General features: G+C 40.8%; 1 protein-coding gene across 2 annotated transcripts in view; it reads right to left on the reverse strand.

Moving 5' to 3' along the window:
* The window catches only part of SLC44A5 (solute carrier family 44 member 5), an 81628-nt gene that overhangs the window by 24917 nt on the left and 35917 nt on the right, over positions 1-20794 (reverse strand). For both annotated transcript variants that reach the window (XM_086753243.1, XM_086753242.1), the window contains exons 2-7: positions 17738-17786; positions 14788-14861; positions 9255-9339; positions 4970-5054; positions 2011-2139; positions 1190-1250 (exon numbers count right to left, since the gene is read on the reverse strand). In XM_086753243.1, coding sequence (XP_086609369.1) covers positions 1190-1250; positions 2011-2139; positions 4970-5054; positions 9255-9339; positions 14788-14861; positions 17738-17786 — 483 coding nt within the window. The remainder of the gene's footprint in view (positions 1-1189; positions 1251-2010; positions 2140-4969; positions 5055-9254; positions 9340-14787; positions 14862-17737; positions 17787-20794) is intronic.

Below are 20794 nucleotides of genomic sequence, written 5' to 3' on the forward strand. Positions count from 1 at the left end.
ATAACAGCAAGTGTCAGTTCCTCATATGCCAGATGAGCTCCAGTACCAGCCACTATCACTAGATATTCTTGGAGAGGAAGCAATGGAAAAAAGACAGAAACTATTGGTTAGACAGAGGGAGGAAGACATTATAAAAGAGAGAGAAAAGGAGAGATGTTTACATACTCATTTACGTTGCCCTGCTCTTTGCTGCAAAAAAGTAATGGTTTTCATTCCAATGGAAAGAGCAGATCAGTCCTCCTACACAGCTGTACTCTTAATTTTATATAACAATTCTGTGCTTTCCTTGTCAGGTTCCAATAAATACTGATGCCAGTGTTCAGTATTCAGTCTAGAATACCTACCCCCACCAATTATTCTTAAGAAATAATTAACATGTCTCTTTTCCTCCCTCTGTAATCTTTGCCCCTTGTTGTAGTCTAAAAGAAGATAACAGCTTCTTTGCAAATTATTTTCTGTCTTTTGGGTCAGTACATCAGTTTTCATACTACTTCTTTATTTTTTTAAAAATTTAATCCATATTTTCTCTTTTTTATAACTTGTCGCTCTTTTACATGATGTCTATTTTAAAGGATGGAAGAATAAACAGCAACTTTTTATTTGCATGAGCTTCTGGGTCAGTGACAGATACTCTTGGTATTACACTTCTGCAGCTGAGATGAGCTCTGAGATCTGTGGTTATCTACTCAGAAATACCTGCTGACCACAGTGACAAAAACATTTTTTGGCCCCTTAATTCCTCTGTATGCCCTGCACAGCCAGCACTGCAACTGAAAAGCAAGCTGCATTGTAACTGGGCTCAAGTATCATGTGAACTTCAACAGCTAGCCATATGATTCTTCCGATTTGTGGCATTTTCTTGATGCCAATGGGGCTGCTTGCTCACATGTGTTGGAAGGCACAATTTGAGCTGTAAAGCTTCTGTTATCAGTGATGACTCAAGAGCAAGAGCGAGCTCACCTTGACCTGATCACATGCTGAATGTTCATGGATGGCAGTTAGGAGAAAGAAGAAAAAAAAAAATAAAAATCTTTATACTTTCAAACTGTTTAAAATTGAATGGGTGTCACTGTCAGATAACAGATAGCTCCTAGTGACCTTGCCACAAAAAACTTTTTAGACTGGAGTTGTACTTTAATGTCAACGCTTATAGTCTGTTAAGATGTGTGTAAGAAGTAGAACCACTCACAAGGCCTGCTTGGAATGATCATCGAAGGACAATCTTCATCACGTAGGACTTGAGCAACAGACTAAAAAGGGGAAAAACAGGAATGCTGAATACATAGCAGAATAACCACGTCTTTTGTTTCTCACCCAATCTGAGAAAATGCCCCAAAATGGGCTTTGTAGCCTCCTCCCCAAACTTGACTGGTGCAGCTGCAAGATACATTCATGATGTAAGCGAGAATTCAAACTGTCGTTGTAATTTGGGAAAAGACTATTCTTCTTTCCTTTTCTAGTGACAAAAAACAAAAGAACTGTTCACTTTGGATCATCATCTAAGACAGAAGTGACTGAGCAACTGTTCCTCATCTCCTCTTTGCCTTTTCTCTTAAAGAGAGTAAGAACGTAACACAATTAATATAACTGAATTGCAAGGCGTTTTAAAGATGGAAGAAATAATGCAGTACATTTGAGTGCAAAATCAGTTATATGAAGGACAGATTAATTTTCCTAGCTAAATTACTGAGTAGCTATACATGACTCAGGAGCCTTAAGAACTGGTTTGAGATACTCTGCTCTACTGCTGTGCAGTACCTAAGTATTAAAGGACAGTGCTTGCCATAATACTGCAATTACTATGGGCAGCTGCAGATATTCTTTTAAGCAAACAGTAATTATTTAAAGAGTGGGGGATTTGGTGGGCATGCAAGACCTTCACCTCTGATTAAATCACTGTCAAACCATATATATGGGACAGCAAAGCTTCGATGTAGCTCAGTAAAATAACACATATTACATATTGCTTGAAGAAAAAATGTATTCCATCACCTACTGATACATACACACCTTGCGAGGATTGTTAAAACCAGGTTTGCAGAACTGCCTGAAGTAATTCCACTGATCTGGTTTATATCTGTAGGCAGCCTGAACATCAATGTAGGTTGCAAACCTGTCTGGGCACTTTGAGACACAAAGCTGCAAGCAAAAAAAAAAAAAAAAAAAGTAAAGATACATCAGGGGTAGAGAAGGGTAAGAAAAGTCCGGGCAATTAAAAAGCAAGAAAAAGGCCATCTATAAAAGTGTACCGCTTTATGGAATTGCCTTCAGCAATTTTTACTACAGTATTTAGAAAGGGATATATGTTTTCTTTTTGATTCCCTAGACGAATACTTCTAAAATTCTGTGATAGAATACAATTTCAAAGTCTCTCTTCATATCTAGCATATCGAGCCATTCTCTGTATCTTCTTAGGTTCTAAACATTCTGGTAGATATGCAGAGCTTTCAGTCTGTTGAAAAAAAGTTGGTTTTTTTTTTTTTTGAACACCAGGAAAAAATCTGTTGGCTCTTCCTCTACTTCCATCAGCAGTAGTGTATATGAGCAAAGCGATACAGTAGCTACTTTTGCAGGATACACGTAATTTCTTTCTGTAACATTTATAGGGCAACTTTACTGAAAAAAAAAGCCTCATGCAGCTAAAATTGTTCCACCCTTCTACACCGTCTCTTCTGTCAAGTACATCTCCGCAGATACTGTTCAAGTCAAGTTAGGTGTAAATCACTCCAAGGCGACTTTACTACTGACTAATAATGAATCTCCCCTAGTTACAAAGCAAGAGGGGTGCACATGCCAGGAATAAAATTCACGCCACTCAAGGTACAGCCGTTATAAGCCAGACTTATGTGAGAAATCAAGTAAGGGCTGGGGTTTGATGAATGCAGCCACTCAGAAGTTGTGATTTAGATTTGCGTAAAGGAGAAGCAGGAGCCCCACTACACAGACTCTGAAAGCTCTGCTGGTCACTGGAATCATGCAAGTGTACAGCTCTTCTGTCTCTTGAGTGTTCCTAAATACTGCGAGGTAGTTTGAAGTCCATCTTTTCAGCAAAATTCAGTCTTTTCTAGAAGGCTGTTCTCTGTTTCCAAAGCTGCGCTATCCAAACACCCTTTGCAAAGCTCTGCTATCCAAGTACCAGAGAGACATCATGCATGAAACTATTTCACTTCAAGGGCTTTCTGCCATATATGATCCACCTAAAGGAATTTTGGGAAAAGATCTTGTACTAATCCTTGTAACAGGGCAGATGCTGCAAGAGGGTCTTTCCAGAGGAGTAATACAGTCCTATAGACTACCCACAGGCCAAGGAATAAAGAAAGAAGAGCTTTGACCTTGCTGGGACAACAGATGACTAGCAAGCACACGCTTCACTACAACCTCAGTTTCCCATCTATGAAACAGGCACTGAAATGTGCTGTCTGTTGATCCAGTGAGTTGTAATAACAGTTTGCAAATCCAGAGTCTTACTCAAGAACTGAAGCTCTTCCCACGCCAGTTCTTGAGGTTTTCTTCTCCAGCTATTTGGTATGAATGGGATGGGAATGAAAGCTCCTGTCTGCAGTTCGAAAGAGAAATTATGAAACAAACGTTTCTTCAGCATTTTCACAAAAGACCGGAGAATTACCCATCTGCAGTAGCAAACAGCATCCAAAAACATTCTCAGTTTTGGAGATGATGTAGTTTGAAAATAAACAAAATAACTACTCTGCCCTCCCAAACTCTTCTTCAACAACTATTTCACCTTGATTCATGACCACTGCCAACTTGACTGCAGCACCAATCAAATCCCATACGATGACCTCAGTATTTCCGAACAGGCTGAACTGTTCCAGTAACAGAGTCTAAAGACTGCAGGATAAGAGTGTTGGTGTCTGCATGTGGACAGATGGGGATTCCTGAAGCAAATCTGCTGCTGATAGAGAAAGTTTCCATTCTGACAGCAACTGGTCAGTGTTAAGAGGGTTCTTGCTCTTCCTTGCTGGAGATTTCCATCTTTCAGTTGTGTCAAACAGTCCATATGTTCACACTAACTGATAGGCCAGAAACATCTATCAAGGATAGGGATCAGGAGTAAGGGCAAGCTGAAATGGCAGACATTTTTAAATGATAGTCAAATAAATAGACAATTAGCATTTGTAATCAGTGGATTGGTTACCATGTAACAATCCTCATCCAAATTAATACTGGACTTCACTGAATGTTCTCAATATGGCTGAGATCATACGCTGTCACCTGCAGTTTAACTATAGAGTACAATCATTTTGGCAGCAAAATTGGATCAGAGCAGTCCTGCACCTAATTCCTCTGAACCTATTCCACTGCATAAGTTGTTGCCTCTTAACATGAACTGAAATAACTGGTTGTGCAATTGTTCAACAAACCAGGTCAGTAAAATGGTCTCATGTAAAAAAGATTAGGAGGATAATTTTAACCCACACAAGTTCAGTGACTGGGTTTATTTCACAGCTTCACAAGAAGCTGCAGCACAGCTAAGGGAGTACAAATTGTAGCGTGATGCAAGAACAAGCTTTCCCAATCTTCACTTTTGAAAGTGCCATAGGCTCTAACCACACCCAGATACTCCTGTCACTGGGGGTATGCACATTTTCTTGAACACATCTACTTTGTAAAATGCCAGACGTCAATCGAAATTATTTTCTGCATGCACTGACTACTACTAGATAGCTGCCTGTGATGAATTCATAAGTAACGAATTGCTGTATTCAACTAAACAGACTTTTTTTTTTGCCAACTCTTATCCAAAATACACAGTCTTGTACATTTCTATTTATTTTTTTCTGATCATCACACGCTACAGAGACTGTGTGCTACATGTCATCTGTAAAACAATCATATTATATTTTGAAGGATATGAACAGTAATTTTAAAATCCAAACAATGCATTTATAGTTCTTAAGCACCATGACCAAGAGGCAGGGAAAATATTTTAGCTCTGTATTCCACTCACCTGTGTTGTAGGGCACTGTAGGTTTATTAACACTATGGGGCTGGCACATTTCAGAATGTTAAAGTAAAACAAAATGGTCTTGTTCCTATGGAAGTGGATAAAAGATAATTAATGTTATAAATATGGGTGCTTATACATCCTACTATTCACAAATTTACAGCATACATCGGTGTTTAAATTCTATTGTTGTGAATGGTCATATTGCAAACGCAAGACAAAAAAAAAAAAAAAAAAATCCCAAGCAGACCCTGAATGTTCTGTGCTGAGACGTCTCTGAAACCAGAAGTATTTGTACTAAAGAACGCTACTTTTGAGAATTTTTTTCCACAGCAAGGTTTTCAGCTGAAAGAACCATAGACACTGTTACAGGTATCTGTAGTCTTGCCTCTACGAAGTTAGGTCTGTAAAATACCCCTGCAAAACACTGTTGTCCCTTTGCGTACACTGAACATATTGTGTATGTCCCGCATGCAAAATTACTATCAGCAACTGCTACACCAGAAAAGCTGCCTATTTTCTGTTGATCAGAAGGTGGCACCAAAATCAATCAAAAGCTTTTAATGTTTGGAAACCAAAGCCAGAATGATAATAGCATCTGCTAATAACGCTGATAAACCTCCTTTGACATAAATAAGGGACAATCTGAGGGGTTTGCACCCCAGAATCCACACACACTTGACAGCTTCTGGAACACACAGCCTCCTTCAGGCCTCCACGTGCCCCGGTTTGGGGTCCTCCATGGGCTGCAGGGGGATCTCTGTGCTCCTCCCCGCGCTGCAGGGGGATCTCTGCCCCTCCGTGGGCTCCCCGGGCTGCAGGGGGATCTCTGCCCCTCCGTGGGCTCCCCGGGCTGCAGGGGGATCTCTGCCCCTCCGTGGGCTCCCCGGGCTGCAGGGGGATCTCTGCCCCTCCGTGGGCTCCCCGGGCTGCAGGGGGATCTCTGCCCCTCCGTGGGCTCCCCGGGCTGCAGGGGCACAGCCGGCCTCACCATGGGCTGCACCACGGGCTGCAGGGGAATTCTGGCCAGGAGCCGCATTACTGCTCCCCTCCTTCTGCACCCAGCTGCTCCTCTCACAAGAAAAATTCTTCACAACAGGCAGGCAGACGCCTCTGAGGATCTTTTTACATCTCATCTCCTCCGCATTTCTCTCAGCTGGGCCGGGCCGAGTCGGACCCAGTCCACCGCCCGACGGGAGGGGAGAGGGTGAGGCCAGCAAGGCCCACAAGGTTCACGCCTCCCCCTCTCTGCCTCCGCTCAGCTTCTTCACATCTTTTTTTTTTTTTAAATTTATTTTTCCCCTTCTTAAATACTTTATCACAGAGGCGTTATCAGGGTACATTCTGCTGCCAATTGGCTCGGCCCTGGCCAGCAGCAGGTCTGCCCTAGGCCCGGCCGAGTCCTCTGGACAAAGGGGAAACTTCCAGCAGCCTCTTACAGAAGCTGCCACCATAGCACCCCTCACTAAATAAAACCAGAACTTACTTTCAGGGCATCTGAAAAATGTGACAATGCTATCAATGAAGGCCTGACAAGCACATCTCACACCTCAAATTTAAGGGACTGGAGGGACTTGCTCAGAGGGGCCTGCTGGCCTACTGCCATAAACACTCTTGCTTTTCCAGTAGATTGTATTTATATGTTTTTTGACTTGTATTTTTATAAGAAACTTATCAATGTAGCAAACAAGCGCCAAAATTGTAGCGGTACTATTCTCAGTAGCTGTATTATTCTCCAGCAATCATATATAAAAGAACATTTGTGAATTTCAAACTGGAAATCGCACTGTAAGAAATAACTACACGGGAAGACTTGAGTGACAAAGAGAAAGAGGGAATGGGAGTGGCTGGTAAGAGTCAGAGAGAAGCATCTGGCTGCATGCCACACAGTGCATGGATGCTGTGTGTCTAAGACTCCCAACCATTTTGCCCACTGCTTCCTACAAACCAGAGAGGGAACAAGGACAAATTGGGGGTGAGGAGAGAGGGGAGCAGAGAAGGAGTGCAGTGAGGGGAAGACACACAACAGTACAACTGTTTCTCCTAGTTTTTCCTCTTCAGGAGGCTAGAATCTCCAAGAACTGCTGTGAAGAATCTTACTCGGAGGGTGGAATAGGTCTTCTTACACCATCTAGTCTGTTTCCTCTGTATCCTTGGGAGAATATCAAGTCTTAGCTCCACCTCTGTTCCACTCCCTATCTGCTACTCCTCCCCTTCTCAACTGCCCTTTGGACAGTGGCTTCCTCAGTTTTTTTTCCCAGAAAACTACATGGGAAAAGAAAGAGGCAGCAAAGAGCTGTTATCAAACACTAGCTTCTGGTTTGCTTCCTGCATAGCATCCAGCTTCTTAGCAGTCACAGGGTGTTGTGGTTTTGTTCAGTGAGGGGGGCCTAAGGTGGCGGCTTCTGTAGGAAACTGCTACAAGTCGCTCCCCTTTGTTCAGTGGACTCGGCCGGGCCTAGGGCGGACCCGCTGCTGGCCAGGGCTGAGCCAATTGGTAGCAGAATGTCCCGTGATAACGCCTCTGTGATAACGTATTTAAGAAGGGGAAAACAGAAAAAAAAAAAGAAAAAGAGAGAAGATGTGAAGAAGCTGAGCGGGGGGCAGAGAGGGGGAGGCGCGAGCCTTGTGGGCTTTGCAGGCCTCACCCTCTGGCCTCCCACCAGGCAGCTGACTGGGCCCAACTCAGCCTGGCCTGGCTGCAAGAAGTGGAGAGGAGATGAGAAGTGAATAAGATGTAAAAAGAGGATCCTAAGAGGCGTCTGCCAGCCTGTTGTGAGGAACAGCTGCAGACACCAAGGTCAGTGAAGAAGGAGGGGGAGGAGTAATGCGGCTCCTGGCCAAGATTCCCCTGCAGCCTGTGGTGACGACCATGGTGGAGCAGGTTGTCCCCCTGCAGCCCATGGAGGTCCACGGAGGAGCAGAGATTCACCTGCAGCCCATGGACAAAAAGGGGTCCCATGCCGGGGGAGGTGGATGCCTGAGGGAGGCTGTGGCCCATGGAGGGCCCGTGCTGGGGCAGCTGTTCTGGAGGGACTGCACCCCGTGGAAGAGATGACCCATGCCGGAGCAGTTTCACGAAGGACTGTGGCCCGTGGGAGGGACCCCACGATGGAGCAGGGGAGGAATGTGAGGAGTTCTTCCCCCGACCATGAAGCAGCGGCGTAAAACAGCGTGTGATGAACTGACTGCGACCCCCATTCCCTCTTCCCCCCCTGTGCCGTTCAGGGCGGGGGGGGAAGGTAGTAGAGATAATGTTAAGCCTGGGAAGAGTGAGGGGTGGGGAGAGGTTATCTTGTTCCCTGTCTCATTCTCCTGCTAGTTTTAGAAATAAATGAATAGTTTTCCCCAAGTCGAGTCTGTTTTGCCCATAATGGTAACTTTAAGGATTTCTCCCCATCCTTATCTCAAACCTTGAGCGGTTTTTCCTTATATTATCTCCCTCTATTCTCTGGGAGGGTGGGGGGAGTGAGAGAGAGACTGCGTAGTCTGGTCCCGAGCGGGGCGAACTACAACACAGGGTCATAAAAGGTGCCTAATATTTACTTTTTAAAATGGAGAAGGTGAGGGAAAAAGCAAACTATTTTTAAAATTCTGTTTCATAAACTACTTTGATTTTCAGAGAAAAACACTGACGTGACATCTTTCTTTCCTGAGCAGCTATTTTAACGTAGAAGTACTCTGTTGATATTAACAAATTCATTTAAGTCCTACAATTCAAAATTCAAAGACTGGGAAAAAGAGACAAGTAAAGAGAGCCATTTGGCTGATATCCTCAAGGAAGGTATGGTTACAGCTGCCTGTTTTCCAAACCACTCAGTCTCCTCTCTACTGGCACTAGTTAAGCACCAGAAAAAAACAAGAGCTTTTCCTTATGATCTCTTCTGGGTTTTGGTGCATGTTGAGAACAACAGACCCAGACTACAATGTTTTAGGACTACTCTTAGCCCAAGGTGGACAGAAGAATTACTCAATGAGTTCTTAACTATTCAAACTTTGGCAGTTAGAAGCTGTATCAGCTAGTCACTTTCTATGCGATTAGTGATGCAACTTTAAGTTATATTGATACTTTCCCAGAAATATTCTTTGAATGATGAAAACAACTGCATTATAGTAATAATATAGGTCTGAACAACTAATGTATATCTGAACTTTATTTGGAATAAATACAGTAAGTGTTGCTGTCTCTTCAGCTTCCCACAAGAAGCCCTAGCAGAGAGATTTGAAACCTCACATCTTATTCATAGTGCACGGGCAATAAAGATATGTGAACGGATTTAGTACTCACTCGTTGAGGGTATCTTTCTGACCACAGAACTGTCCATAGCTGTCAGTCGGATAAATCACTTTCCTGGGGTCGCCATGCACCCAAGCTGCAAAAATACGCGTATCTTTTAACATTTTAGTCAAATGTACAAATGGTTTAAACTGCCTAACATGAAAATGCATCACCTCTAATGTACCATTTTAATCTTTGTTAATCACCACTGAAGAGTATGTGTTTGTAGATTTCCTAATGAAAAACTAAAATATGAAACAAACCAAACTGAACTAAGATATGGATGAATCAGTAAGAAAGCAAACAGTTCACTTTTTACCTTTAGGGCACACATATCTGGGTTGTATCCAAAACATGATATAATGGACCTAAAAAACACTGTTGATTAAAAGGGGAAAGAAGAGGAGCTAACTGTTTGACAGCAGACGAATTTGAGCATTTACAGACAATCACAATAGCATTGAAATTAATGGGATTACCCGGGTGTGTAGGAATACACGGGGTGTGCCTGAATCTAATGGACTCCATTTGCACTAAGAATGGAAACAAATTCTGACTTTGTAGATGAAAACATTTCCTGACATCTCACCTGGTAGCTGTCCCATTTTTCAGTTATTAGGTCTGCACCTGGCAACTTACTTTATGCTAGCATGAACCATAGTACTGAAAGGGAAGAGAGGTTTATATTGAACTTCTAAACTTATTTTCTCCACTTTGAAGCAGGATTTCTTCTCCAAGTCATTTCCACCTGCACCATTATTTCCCTTTGAGGATCAAGTACACACCAGCTATCACTATCAGTATTGTTACTTGTAAGTTGCAGTGTGCAGACCTGACTAAGCTTCCTCCAATGACTACCCTTTGAACTGTTCTGACTACTGATCAGTTATTTCACCCTAAATAATGGAAACGTAATTGATTCTAAAACATCATCTGAAAGTAATATATAATGCCAGAATATAATTCTGTATCACTGCCCCGAGCTGACACCCTACAATCACCTTGCTAGAGAAGTGTTAGGAAAGACCACTGATCTTCTCCCAAACATTTCCTTGTGCTTGTACCATGTGGAAAAGATTGCAGGTATTAAAAAGATTTTAGTTCCTGTCTTCCCTCTCTTGCACTACACACTGCATGTCAGGCGCCCACTGAGCATACACTTTAGGCTTTGATGTATGCAAACCACCTTGAACTTGCTTCTCTAATTACTCCATTTTCCCCTAACTTTGTGATATTAGTCATTTGTGAAGCTGTCTTTTTTCCTCAAGGTCACATTGGTAAGAATAACAGGGCTTAACAATAATTACACGTGCTGTCGAGACAGACAGATCTCAGAGTAGCAGACAGCAAATTTATTGAAATGCTCAGGACAGATGCACAACATACCTTCAATGACTCGCAAATAGTTACAAAGAATCTGCAATGCTACTTTTCACCTGGGATGGCTTTGGATTACCAAAATGAATTTGCTATTTCTTTTTAACCTATGTTAGTTTTCCTGTGTTTTGAAGTTTTTAAATTAATGTGCTGCTCGGTATCATACACTTTCTGAACATTCATGTCTGTCACTGAATGTCTATCAGATGCACTTCTCTTCTTGTGCTCTGTTGGCTGTGTCAATGGTTGTAAAGGGTGGAAAGCTCCCTCTCAAGGACAAAATGTGATTAGAACAATGGCATCCTGTCATACCTAAAAATGGACTGCAAATCTCTATGTACTGTCTCATTCCCTCTGCTGTGTATTTTTGAAAGGGCAGTCTTTCATATCATTATTTTGCTTCCCTTACATGTTTTAATGTATGGAGAAACTGATCTGCCAAATTCTTCTTAAGGCTTTTTAACACAAGCAATTCACTAATGTATTGAAACAGGTAATAGAACCCATGATACAGAATTTGTAAATCCATGTTGGTAACACTGGTATTGTGTAAGCATCCCTTGGAGCAATACAGCACGAGTTATTACTCTAAGTTAATCTGTCCTTTGGAATGTAAGCCTCTTTTCTAAGATAACTGATTTGCTGCCTTTTATGTGCACTTTTCTGAATTAAAATAATCTTAAATTAAAAGGCTAAACATTTGTAAAGTATCACCTGATAAGCCCAGTGTCTCTGAAATAAACAGGAAGAGTTAAGTCAGTTTGATAGGAAGGAAACTACAAAGAATGTTAAATTAGCACTATTAGTTCATCTGCAAAGTTAAAAGAATGATAAGAAAGTATATCTTTTCTAGAAATAGAATAACTATTTCTATTCAGTACAGTCACTCAGCAGCCATCACTGAAGCAGAACTAAGAAAGGCTAGTACCAAAACCCATTTGGTTTAATCTTTCAAGAACCGATTACCTTTTACTCAGACTGCATTTCAGCCCCCCTGAAACATAAAAAGAAAATCTACCCCACTGTTACACAAACACACATATAGCTGAAGCCTATGTGAGCTATACATAAAATGCTGAGAGCAAAATTTGTCTCAGATTTTCAGTCACAGCAGTTGTGTGATGAACCTGCATTTATTGCTTACTTCTCAAGTCAAATTAAACAGGGATGCAGCAGTATTCACACATATTCAAGAAATTGTGGAAATCTACTTTTTTTTTTCTATAATAAGCCATAAGGCATAATTCACAACTAAGGATTGATTATTATAATCTGTTTTCTCTTAATGTGAACTTCTTTGATTATCATATATTTTGAATAGGGCTGGCCCCTGGAACCGTACCAAAAATGATCTCATCTTTTACTGAAAAATAAATTAGAGTAAAAAGAATAGCTGAAGCACAGTACAAGGAAAGATGAAAAGCAGGGATCACGTGGATCTGGATTCGGAGCCGAATTAAATGTTTATGGACTGAAAATTCAAATCTTCTACGTAAGAAAGGCAGAAGAGGTCACCAGCTACAAATTCGGTATCTGGTTCTAGTTCTAACCAGTATTTAATAAACTTTGCAAGAGAAGGCTGTTCAGATACCTTGTGTCCAGTAGGAAACCACTGTGTGTGCAGAGCAGGGAATACAACCAATTCACTGTCTCACACTGCAGTAACTACATTGTCTGAGATCACAGACATGAAGAAGCACCAAACTGGCCAGTCGTCTTCTGCTGCTTTCTACTTCTGCAACATCTAGCATATGGGGTTCTTTGGAAACTGCACATACAAACTTGACATAAAGTTCTAGCCAAAAAACTAAGGAGATTCTTACAGTGCTGGAAAGAGAGCCAATATCTGGGAGCACAAAAATACTGTACAGCTAGAAACTGCCAATGCTCTCCTTTCCATTAGTCCAGGTAGCAGCACTTCAGAAAATGGCCTGTCTGCACCGGGGCAGGTCACCAGTCATCAGAGCATCTGTGCGCTCAAGAAAAAAACAAATGTTTCCTCTGATCTGAGTCCAGCTTTTTCAGTTCTGACTTTGCATTTGAGCAGCAACAGAAGGAGAGAGAAGAACATCAATGAAGAATCAGACAATCAGGTAGAAAGAGGACAACAGCACAGACATTAGAGGGACGTCCTTCAGACACAGCATATTCCCCAGCACCATGCAGGAGGCATGGCAGGTCTGCAACAGCTGTGCGCAGTCCAGCAGCTACTGTTTCTTCTTAGGACTAATAATTTACCTCTTCTTCTGCAGTCTATTCCAGAACAGGTTTAGTAAGCAGAGATATATATTGCATGTATATTCTGGTAAGTCCCTCTCCAATCTCCTATAACGAGGAGTCGCGTGATTATTTCTGCTCCAAATACTTTCACAAGTCAAATGAACATTAGTGTCAATCTGGAATTAAGCAAAGTGGGAACAATTCAATTAGGCCATGAGGGCAGGAAGATGCTTCATTCCATAGCAAAGGAAAGGGTCCACAGGATCCAAACAGTAGCCAGAACTGTGATGAGAGGGTACATGCATGATTTTGCGTACACAGAATCCAGTAGTGACTAGAAAACAAAGAGATCTTGGACTTGTTTCCACATAGATGCCACTGATGTTAACTTAAGCATCACAATCACAGACACCGACCTCGTGAAAAAATTGTCAGAGGACTGCAGTTCAAGTCAGTCTGAAGCTGACTGTACAATCATGCCATGTAGCAGTTAGGGACTCTCTTCCCAGATCCAATCCCAAAGAGAATCCTATAGCTGCTGTAATCTCTACAAGTATGGCATAAAATCAAGTACAGCTTGAACAGCTTCTGAATTCACTTTCTGCTCTGCTCACTTTTCTTACATTCATAGATCTCAAGTTATTCATTTTTGGGAAACAGAGGCTCAAAGAGATTAGACAAGAGAAAAACAAAGGGTTTTGAAAAGAAATAATTCTTCCACCCACAAGCATCATCTGTTACCCTATTGTTCACCTCTTAGCGCAGGCTTTGCACTTCCTCGTAAAGCTCCTCCATGCCTCTCACTTGCTAGTATATACCATTTGTTTCCTCAGTTGCTCATCTTCCTGAAGACATAAAGCTCCATCATGGGGCAGTAAGTGCAGGTGAATAAGGGAATGAAAAAATACATACAAAGAATTCCCAGGGCTTGAGAGAGAGAATGGACTTCTCAGCATGTGTTCAGTGCTCAGCTACTACCGGCAAGATGAGAGGAGACAGCTCAGCATTGTGGCTTGGAGCTTGTTATGCTACTCTACAATTTAGTGGGAGGACAGAGTATTCTCTCTGACAGTTATTGGAATCACCTAGATTAAAGTAGTCTTGCTTACAGTCATCTTTTCATGCTACAGACAACAGCTTTTCAGAGAATGGTTGGGGTTGGAAGAGACCTCTGGAGGTCATCTTGTTCAAAATCCCTGCTCAGGCAGGGTCACCTAGAACAGGTTGCCCAGGATGACATCCAGACAGCTTTTTAATATCCCCAAGGATGGAGACTGCACAACCCTTTCTCTCTACAGAACAGAAAACGGTATTACAGAATTATAAAGAAAACTAAAGGCTTTTCTTCTGTGTAAGGCAGGACCAAAACAATCTTTTACAAGCAAATTGAGGGAGCTCAGACAGACATGCAGATACAGCATCAATTGTCCTTTCACACACAGACATTCATACAATTCTCTCACACAAACAAAATAAAATGGCTATTACGAATATCCTGATGTGCAAAAAACTCTGGATCCCACAATAAATGAAGCAATTTCTCTTCTTCTTACTGTTCACATATGCCCTCTCAGTAATATTTTACAGAACAATAAGCCTCCAAAAACCAAAGTGTTTATCTCTAACTTTTGCTGCTAATGACAAAGAAAAGTGAATTTTTCCACCAGTTTCTTTATGATCGCAAAATTATCAAACCATGCCATTTTCACTTGAACACACTTAATTTTGAGTTTTTCATCAGTAAACACATGGTTCTGAACTTCTCCCTCATTACAATAGACACTGAATGTTAAATCATTATTTGTTTCTAGGCAAGGCATTGCTTATTGATTGGAAAGCTTTACCTAGATATGAGCAAAAGGGACATCTCAGTTAAAAATTCTAACATTCACAAAGTTTCTTCCCCTCTGTATGAGAAATCACTACTATACCTGCATTTACTTACCCACAACTCCTAATGCAATGTAACCCAGAATGACGACTATGAAGATCACACAGCAAATAACGTCTGTACAGTGCCTAGGGATGGAGAGAAACATTTTTTAAAAAACTGCTTAAAGTAGAAATTGTGCTAAAACAATGCTGCTCATTTCCCCAGCCTCCATTCAGAAGCGGTTCTGACATTGTTCAAGCTTGGCTCTCACCCCGTCAGAGCAGCTTTTACGAGGTACAATGTTTAATTCGAGATGTCTCAGGAGAAATATAGCATCATAAATAATATAATTACAACTCCTATAGTCTCAAAAACCTCTTCCAGTCCAATTCCCACAGGTCTCATTTATGATACCTAAATGCAATTAAAGGTTACACCTATTTCTGCTAAAGCTTCCTTTTAAAGTTTTGCAGAGCCACCGTGAACAAGTATCCATAACCACTTTACCAGAATACAGGATTTTCTGTTCTTTGCAATACACAAACTTCTCTACAGTACCTAGTAAAACTCACTGTTGCCAAGTATTGCCATTATATAAATATTTTTAAAAATATATAACAAGTACATAAATCCACTTTTGTATGGCTTCAGAAAATTTTGGAACGGTTCATACAGACTAATTGTTGTTCATACAAAACACTTGCTTATTTTACTAGATACTACGGGTGAAACCTTGGCTCAATTTAACATCATTGTTAGCTCAAGTAGCTCAGTTTCAGTGAGATCATAATATTACCTCATAAATACAAGGCTCCACAGGAGAGGAAAACAAATGTAAAACATCTGAAATTAATAAATTAAAATAACTCTGTAAAGATACAAGGTTATACTGTGAAGATTCTGGGAGTTTCCAAAGCGGTAGGAATTGAGACGACGGGACTTGCCTCTTCCCAAACAGGAGGTACTGAAGGCCCATGCTTACTGCTGAAAGGTAATCAGAAATTATCCAGCCATGCTTTGACTGAAAACAAATTCAATATGAATTCAGCGATCTATTACAGCAAATCTACTTTTTCAGTTTGTTTCAGGCTAATGAGGCAGAGCAAAATCACTCAGGAGACTAAACTGTTAAACTGAACCCTAAGGAAGAAGGATTAATGGAAATATGACGATGAGTACAGGAACTGAGAACACTGCTTATCATACGGGCTCTACAATCTTTCTGGCACATAGTGCTATCATACTTCTATATAATAATTATGCATAAACATTCAAAGATTAATGAGAAAAAGTACTTTACATTTCTTATGGTATAGATGACAGATACATTAAAAATGCTTTTGCTAATAAGCCTGTACTGGAAATTTTGATGGTTTTTGATACTCTTTAGATAACCAAGTTCCATAATACGACCTAAAACACAGTGAGTCTATATATTTGAACACAAGAGTTTCCATAGAGATAAATTGCTGATAAAATAATCAGATTCATCATTTTCAAATGACTTCATAAAGGACCTTCATTTGGTTAAGTGCACAGTTCAGGCTCCCACATCACATTTTACTGCTTACTGCTGTCATTTAGCTTAATCTATGCAGCCTGATTTGCTTTCCACCATCTCTCAGAAACATACTGTCTTCTTGGCTTCTCTTACTGTGTTATATGTGGCTTTGCAGGTGTGCAATGGCATTCTAGCAAAAAAAAAATGAATGCAAAGATAAAAACTTCTGCACAGAGTATGAGTCCATAAAAGTCATTTATTCACTGACAGTTCATGCACTTAATCGTTAATGACTGGCTACAGCATTTCCCTGTTTGGTAGTTTCATGCCCAATCTGTCACAAGTGCAATTTCCCTCAAGATACTGCACTAGCAAGAAACTATGACATTTATTAGATAAACAGCACTAGCAGTACATTAGCACCTACAAATAGTCTTGAGCCTGGCACTGTGCAACCACAGAGCAAAATGAGGCTCAAGATAGAATCCCAGAACAGTTTGGATTGGAAGGGACCGTTAAAGCCCATCCAGTCCAACCCCCCTGCCAGGAGCAGGGACATCTCCAACCGGATCAGGTTGCTCAGAGACCCGGCCAGCCTGGCCTGGAATGGTTCCAGGGATGGGGCATCCACCGCCTCTCTGGGCAACCTGGGCCAGTGCTCCACCACTCTCACGGTAAAAAATGTTTTGCAAATGTCTGTGTTCACAGTGTGAGTTTCAGGTTACCACTTTCAACTCTGCTGAGACATTAAGGTGACCACTAGTATCCTTACTTCTGAGTTCCTCCTCCCTGCTTGACTAAGTACATGAGGGAAAGGCACAGTAATAGATTGCTCAAAAATACCATTAAACTGCAATATTTTAGGATCCAACTCTGCAGTCCACAGTGCCATAGGTGGTCTCACTCACTTCAGAGACACTTCGCAAATGTAAAAACTGTTCACTCAAGTAGGGGTGTCAGGGCTGAGCCACTCCAGCAGCCAGTCACACCACTGACAGACAGTACATCACTGCTATCACTGTTCAAGCACTACCGATTTTCTGTGAGGGATTTACCCAGTCACAGTATGAATGTAATGGTCCACACTCAGGTCATACTCTGGAGAAAACTAAACAAGTCCTTTGATGAGGTGACTACAGGAGCAGGAAAAGCAGCAGCAGAAGAATAGAGTGTGCCAGGATTCCAGTCCTGTGCTGTACGGAAACTAGACAGACTGCATCACATAGCCATTACACCCCAGAACGTAACAACACCTCAAATGGTCCTACTTATATCGGCACAAGGTAAGACAGCAAGTAATAGACAATACGAGGCATACAGAATTGGCATTCAAATTGAAAGAACTTAAGAGCACACTGTTAAATATTCCCCAGTAACCATACATCCTCAAGAGTGGTAAGTATTGCTTTATGGATTTAAAAGAATTGCAGAATCAAATTCACAAGTTCTGTTAACAAAATCTTTTAACCCCTGTTCACTGCAAAACCAAAAGAATTAAATAGAATGAGGTAGGATATTTACCTGTTATGAATAGGTCCTCTGAACTTCGGGTCAAATTTCCTTGGTTCACCTGAATTTAAAATAAAACAGTATAAAAATATGTCCTTATTTACAATAAAATCTATAGCTTCTGCAAAGCTGGAGATGAGGTACAGCGCTGCAAAGCAGGCAGAAGAGCGCGTGATTCAAATCTCTCCTCTAACTCTCAGGTCAATGCACCCACCACATATCCCAGTGTAGGCAGCAGCACAGGTTTTAATGTTAGAGCTGGTTATGCATACATCCCTGAACATGGTTGTTACTTTACATGAATCTCAGAACAACTAGAAGGTCAAGTCCCTCCTAGACACAGGCAGTAACATCTGGCCAGAGTTTAGAGACGGAAGGAGTCAGATGTGATACATTTTTCCCCATGGCTATCCTGGTTAACATAGTTCCAATTGATTCACCCTACATAGACTATTATTAAGAAACTGCCAAATACTAACTCATCAATCTGTGCTTCAATTGTGGACTTGAATAAGGTGAATTACAGTATGATTTCACCTGGGAAAGACTAACAAAAATTTATGGTAGAATTTATATTTTCAAGTTTCAAGCTACTGTATGAAGAGAAAGAAGCAGCCCTTCATTCAACAGACCAGGATTTGGGTTTTTCATTTTGAAGCTAGCTATTCAGCTTTATGGGATATTTTTTTAGTTCAGTAATTATGGAGATATACTGAATCAAACTTTGTACAATGAAAAATTACTTCTTAGTTCAAATGTCAATGCTACAATACAAATTACTGTTTCAGAGTGCCTTCTCACTGGCTTAAGGATCTCCTCTTTTGAATATACCTGGTATTAAAGGGCGTTACCAGCCTAAGCTTTCCCCCACCAACAGAAAAAATATTTATTTTCTTCAATTAGAGATTAATTCAGCAACTTCTCAAAAGCAGAATTTACTTATTAACTAAAAGCCAGGCTTTGTTCTTGGCTTGTATCAGAAAAACCTTATCAAAAGACACACAGATCAGTACAATAAACACAGCAGATAATAAAACTCTATTTGCCCTTCAACTGAGGTGTTCAGGTCCACCTCACTATGCTTCTACAACAAACATATTTAACACAAAAGAGATTGGGAAAGCTAAGACTTTGCAGGAGGGATGTGTGACAGCAATTCTGGGGAGCGGAAGATGTAAGTTATGCTGTTACACAGGTACTACAGGAACTGACCATGGCCCAGAAAGCAAGTGTACCATACACAATACCTAATGCTGGGCCAAAATCTGTATTTTGAAGAGCCTTTTTGTACAGCAATTTCTACAAAATAAGTACTTCTACAAAACAATTTATCTCCGGAACAATTCAGAGTCTGTAACGTTACTCACTATTGACAAGCTCTGGCTGTAGGCATACTGAAGTGAACCTTTGTTCACTGGTCATACAAGACCCAAGTTCAGCACGTAAGGACAGCCACACCAGATCACAAGAAGATCCACTGAACCCATACCCTGTATCTAAGAAAGGGCCATAGTGAATATCTGAGCAGAAAGGCAAAATCAAGGCAACCATAATGGTATTTCCCCAAAACGGAGATTACAGATATTAGCAATTGCACTTTTCTGAACCAAAGGTAGTCACCTGGATGAATTTCTTTCTCATTCATTTAATAAATCTCTATTTAACTTGCACACACTTTAACAATCTGCAATGCCCTACATCACGGAGCACTACAGGTTAATGAAAAATTGAAGTACTGCCTCCTTTTGTCTGTTTTAAGCTTGCGATCAGTCAGCTTATACCTGTAGGGCAGCATGGCATGCTACTCATAATTCTACAGGTTATTATATTCCTCTTTACTTGTCTATCTTCAAGAGTCCTAGTCTGTTCAATTGTTTCTTGTACAAAAGCCATTCCACACTTTTGGTCATGCTTATATTTTTTTCTGCACCTTTTTTTCAGTGCTAGTATATATCACTGGGAAAGGAAGGGCCAGAACTGCACAGGATACTCACCACAAATATTGACTGTGATTTATATAATCGTATAATAACTTGTTCTATTTTATCTCAGTCCATTCCTAATAATTCTTTCTTACAGTCTGCTTGCTTTTTGGGGCAAATACTTTCACTGAGTCTCGCTCTTGAATGTCAGTAGTTAGCTCAGTGCCACTACTGGAAGAACCTACTCTCCAAAGCTGTTCAATATTTCCCTCAACGACTTGAACAATGAATTAAAACGAACACTTTGAAACTGTGCAGGTGACAAGTATTAAAACACTTCTGGAGACAGAATCAAAGGGATTTTGATAAACAATTTAACAATTCAAAGTGATTTTTGTAAACTGATGAAAGTTATAAAGGCAAACGCCATTCACAAATCCATCCAGTATAATTTCTTTCAACAACACTGACGAGAAGAACCCTAAGGGATTACAGCAGACTACAAACAGAAAATGACTCAGTAAAGCAATGTCTTCACAAAAACAAAAAAAAAAAGCACAACTCATTCAGGAAGTGTGAGCACGACTGGAAAAGTCACCGTTCCTTGTGCTTAGGACATGTAAGGCCTCAGATTAAAAACTACTTCTAGATCATGGCACTAGAATTTCAGAAGACACAGACAAATTGGAGAGAGTAGAAGGAATGATTAAAAAGACACCGAGAGGTTTACAAAAAGCCATAAATGAATGCAAACTTCAACTACTGTGATTAAGGGAAGGAGCACAACAGTCTTCAAATACCATATAAAAACAACAGTGATCAGTTGTTCTCAGCTTCCTCTATCAGAGAGAGGAGCTAACTTCATTCACAGCAAAGCTGGTTTAGGTTAGGCATTAGGAAACCTTTTGGAAGCCATGCGCTATGGGTTATCCAGTTATACATTGCAACAGCTTTTCCAAGCATACTTCTAAATTTTCCTCACCTTAAGCCATTTAGGAATGGATTAGACAAATACCTGTTGAGAATAGAATAGGAAAACGTACCATGTCTCAGCACACAGACAGTCAACTGGATCTCCCGAAGTCCATCTAGCCCCATGTTGCTTTAATTTTCTGATTACAGCCAGGTAAGACCTAGCGTGCCCCAA

Source organism: Chlamydotis macqueenii, chromosome 8 (genome assembly GCF_036417535.1).
Source record: "Chlamydotis macqueenii isolate bChlMac1 chromosome 8, bChlMac1.mat, whole genome shotgun sequence".
Lineage (NCBI taxonomy): Eukaryota > Metazoa > Chordata > Aves > Otidiformes > Otididae > Chlamydotis > Chlamydotis macqueenii.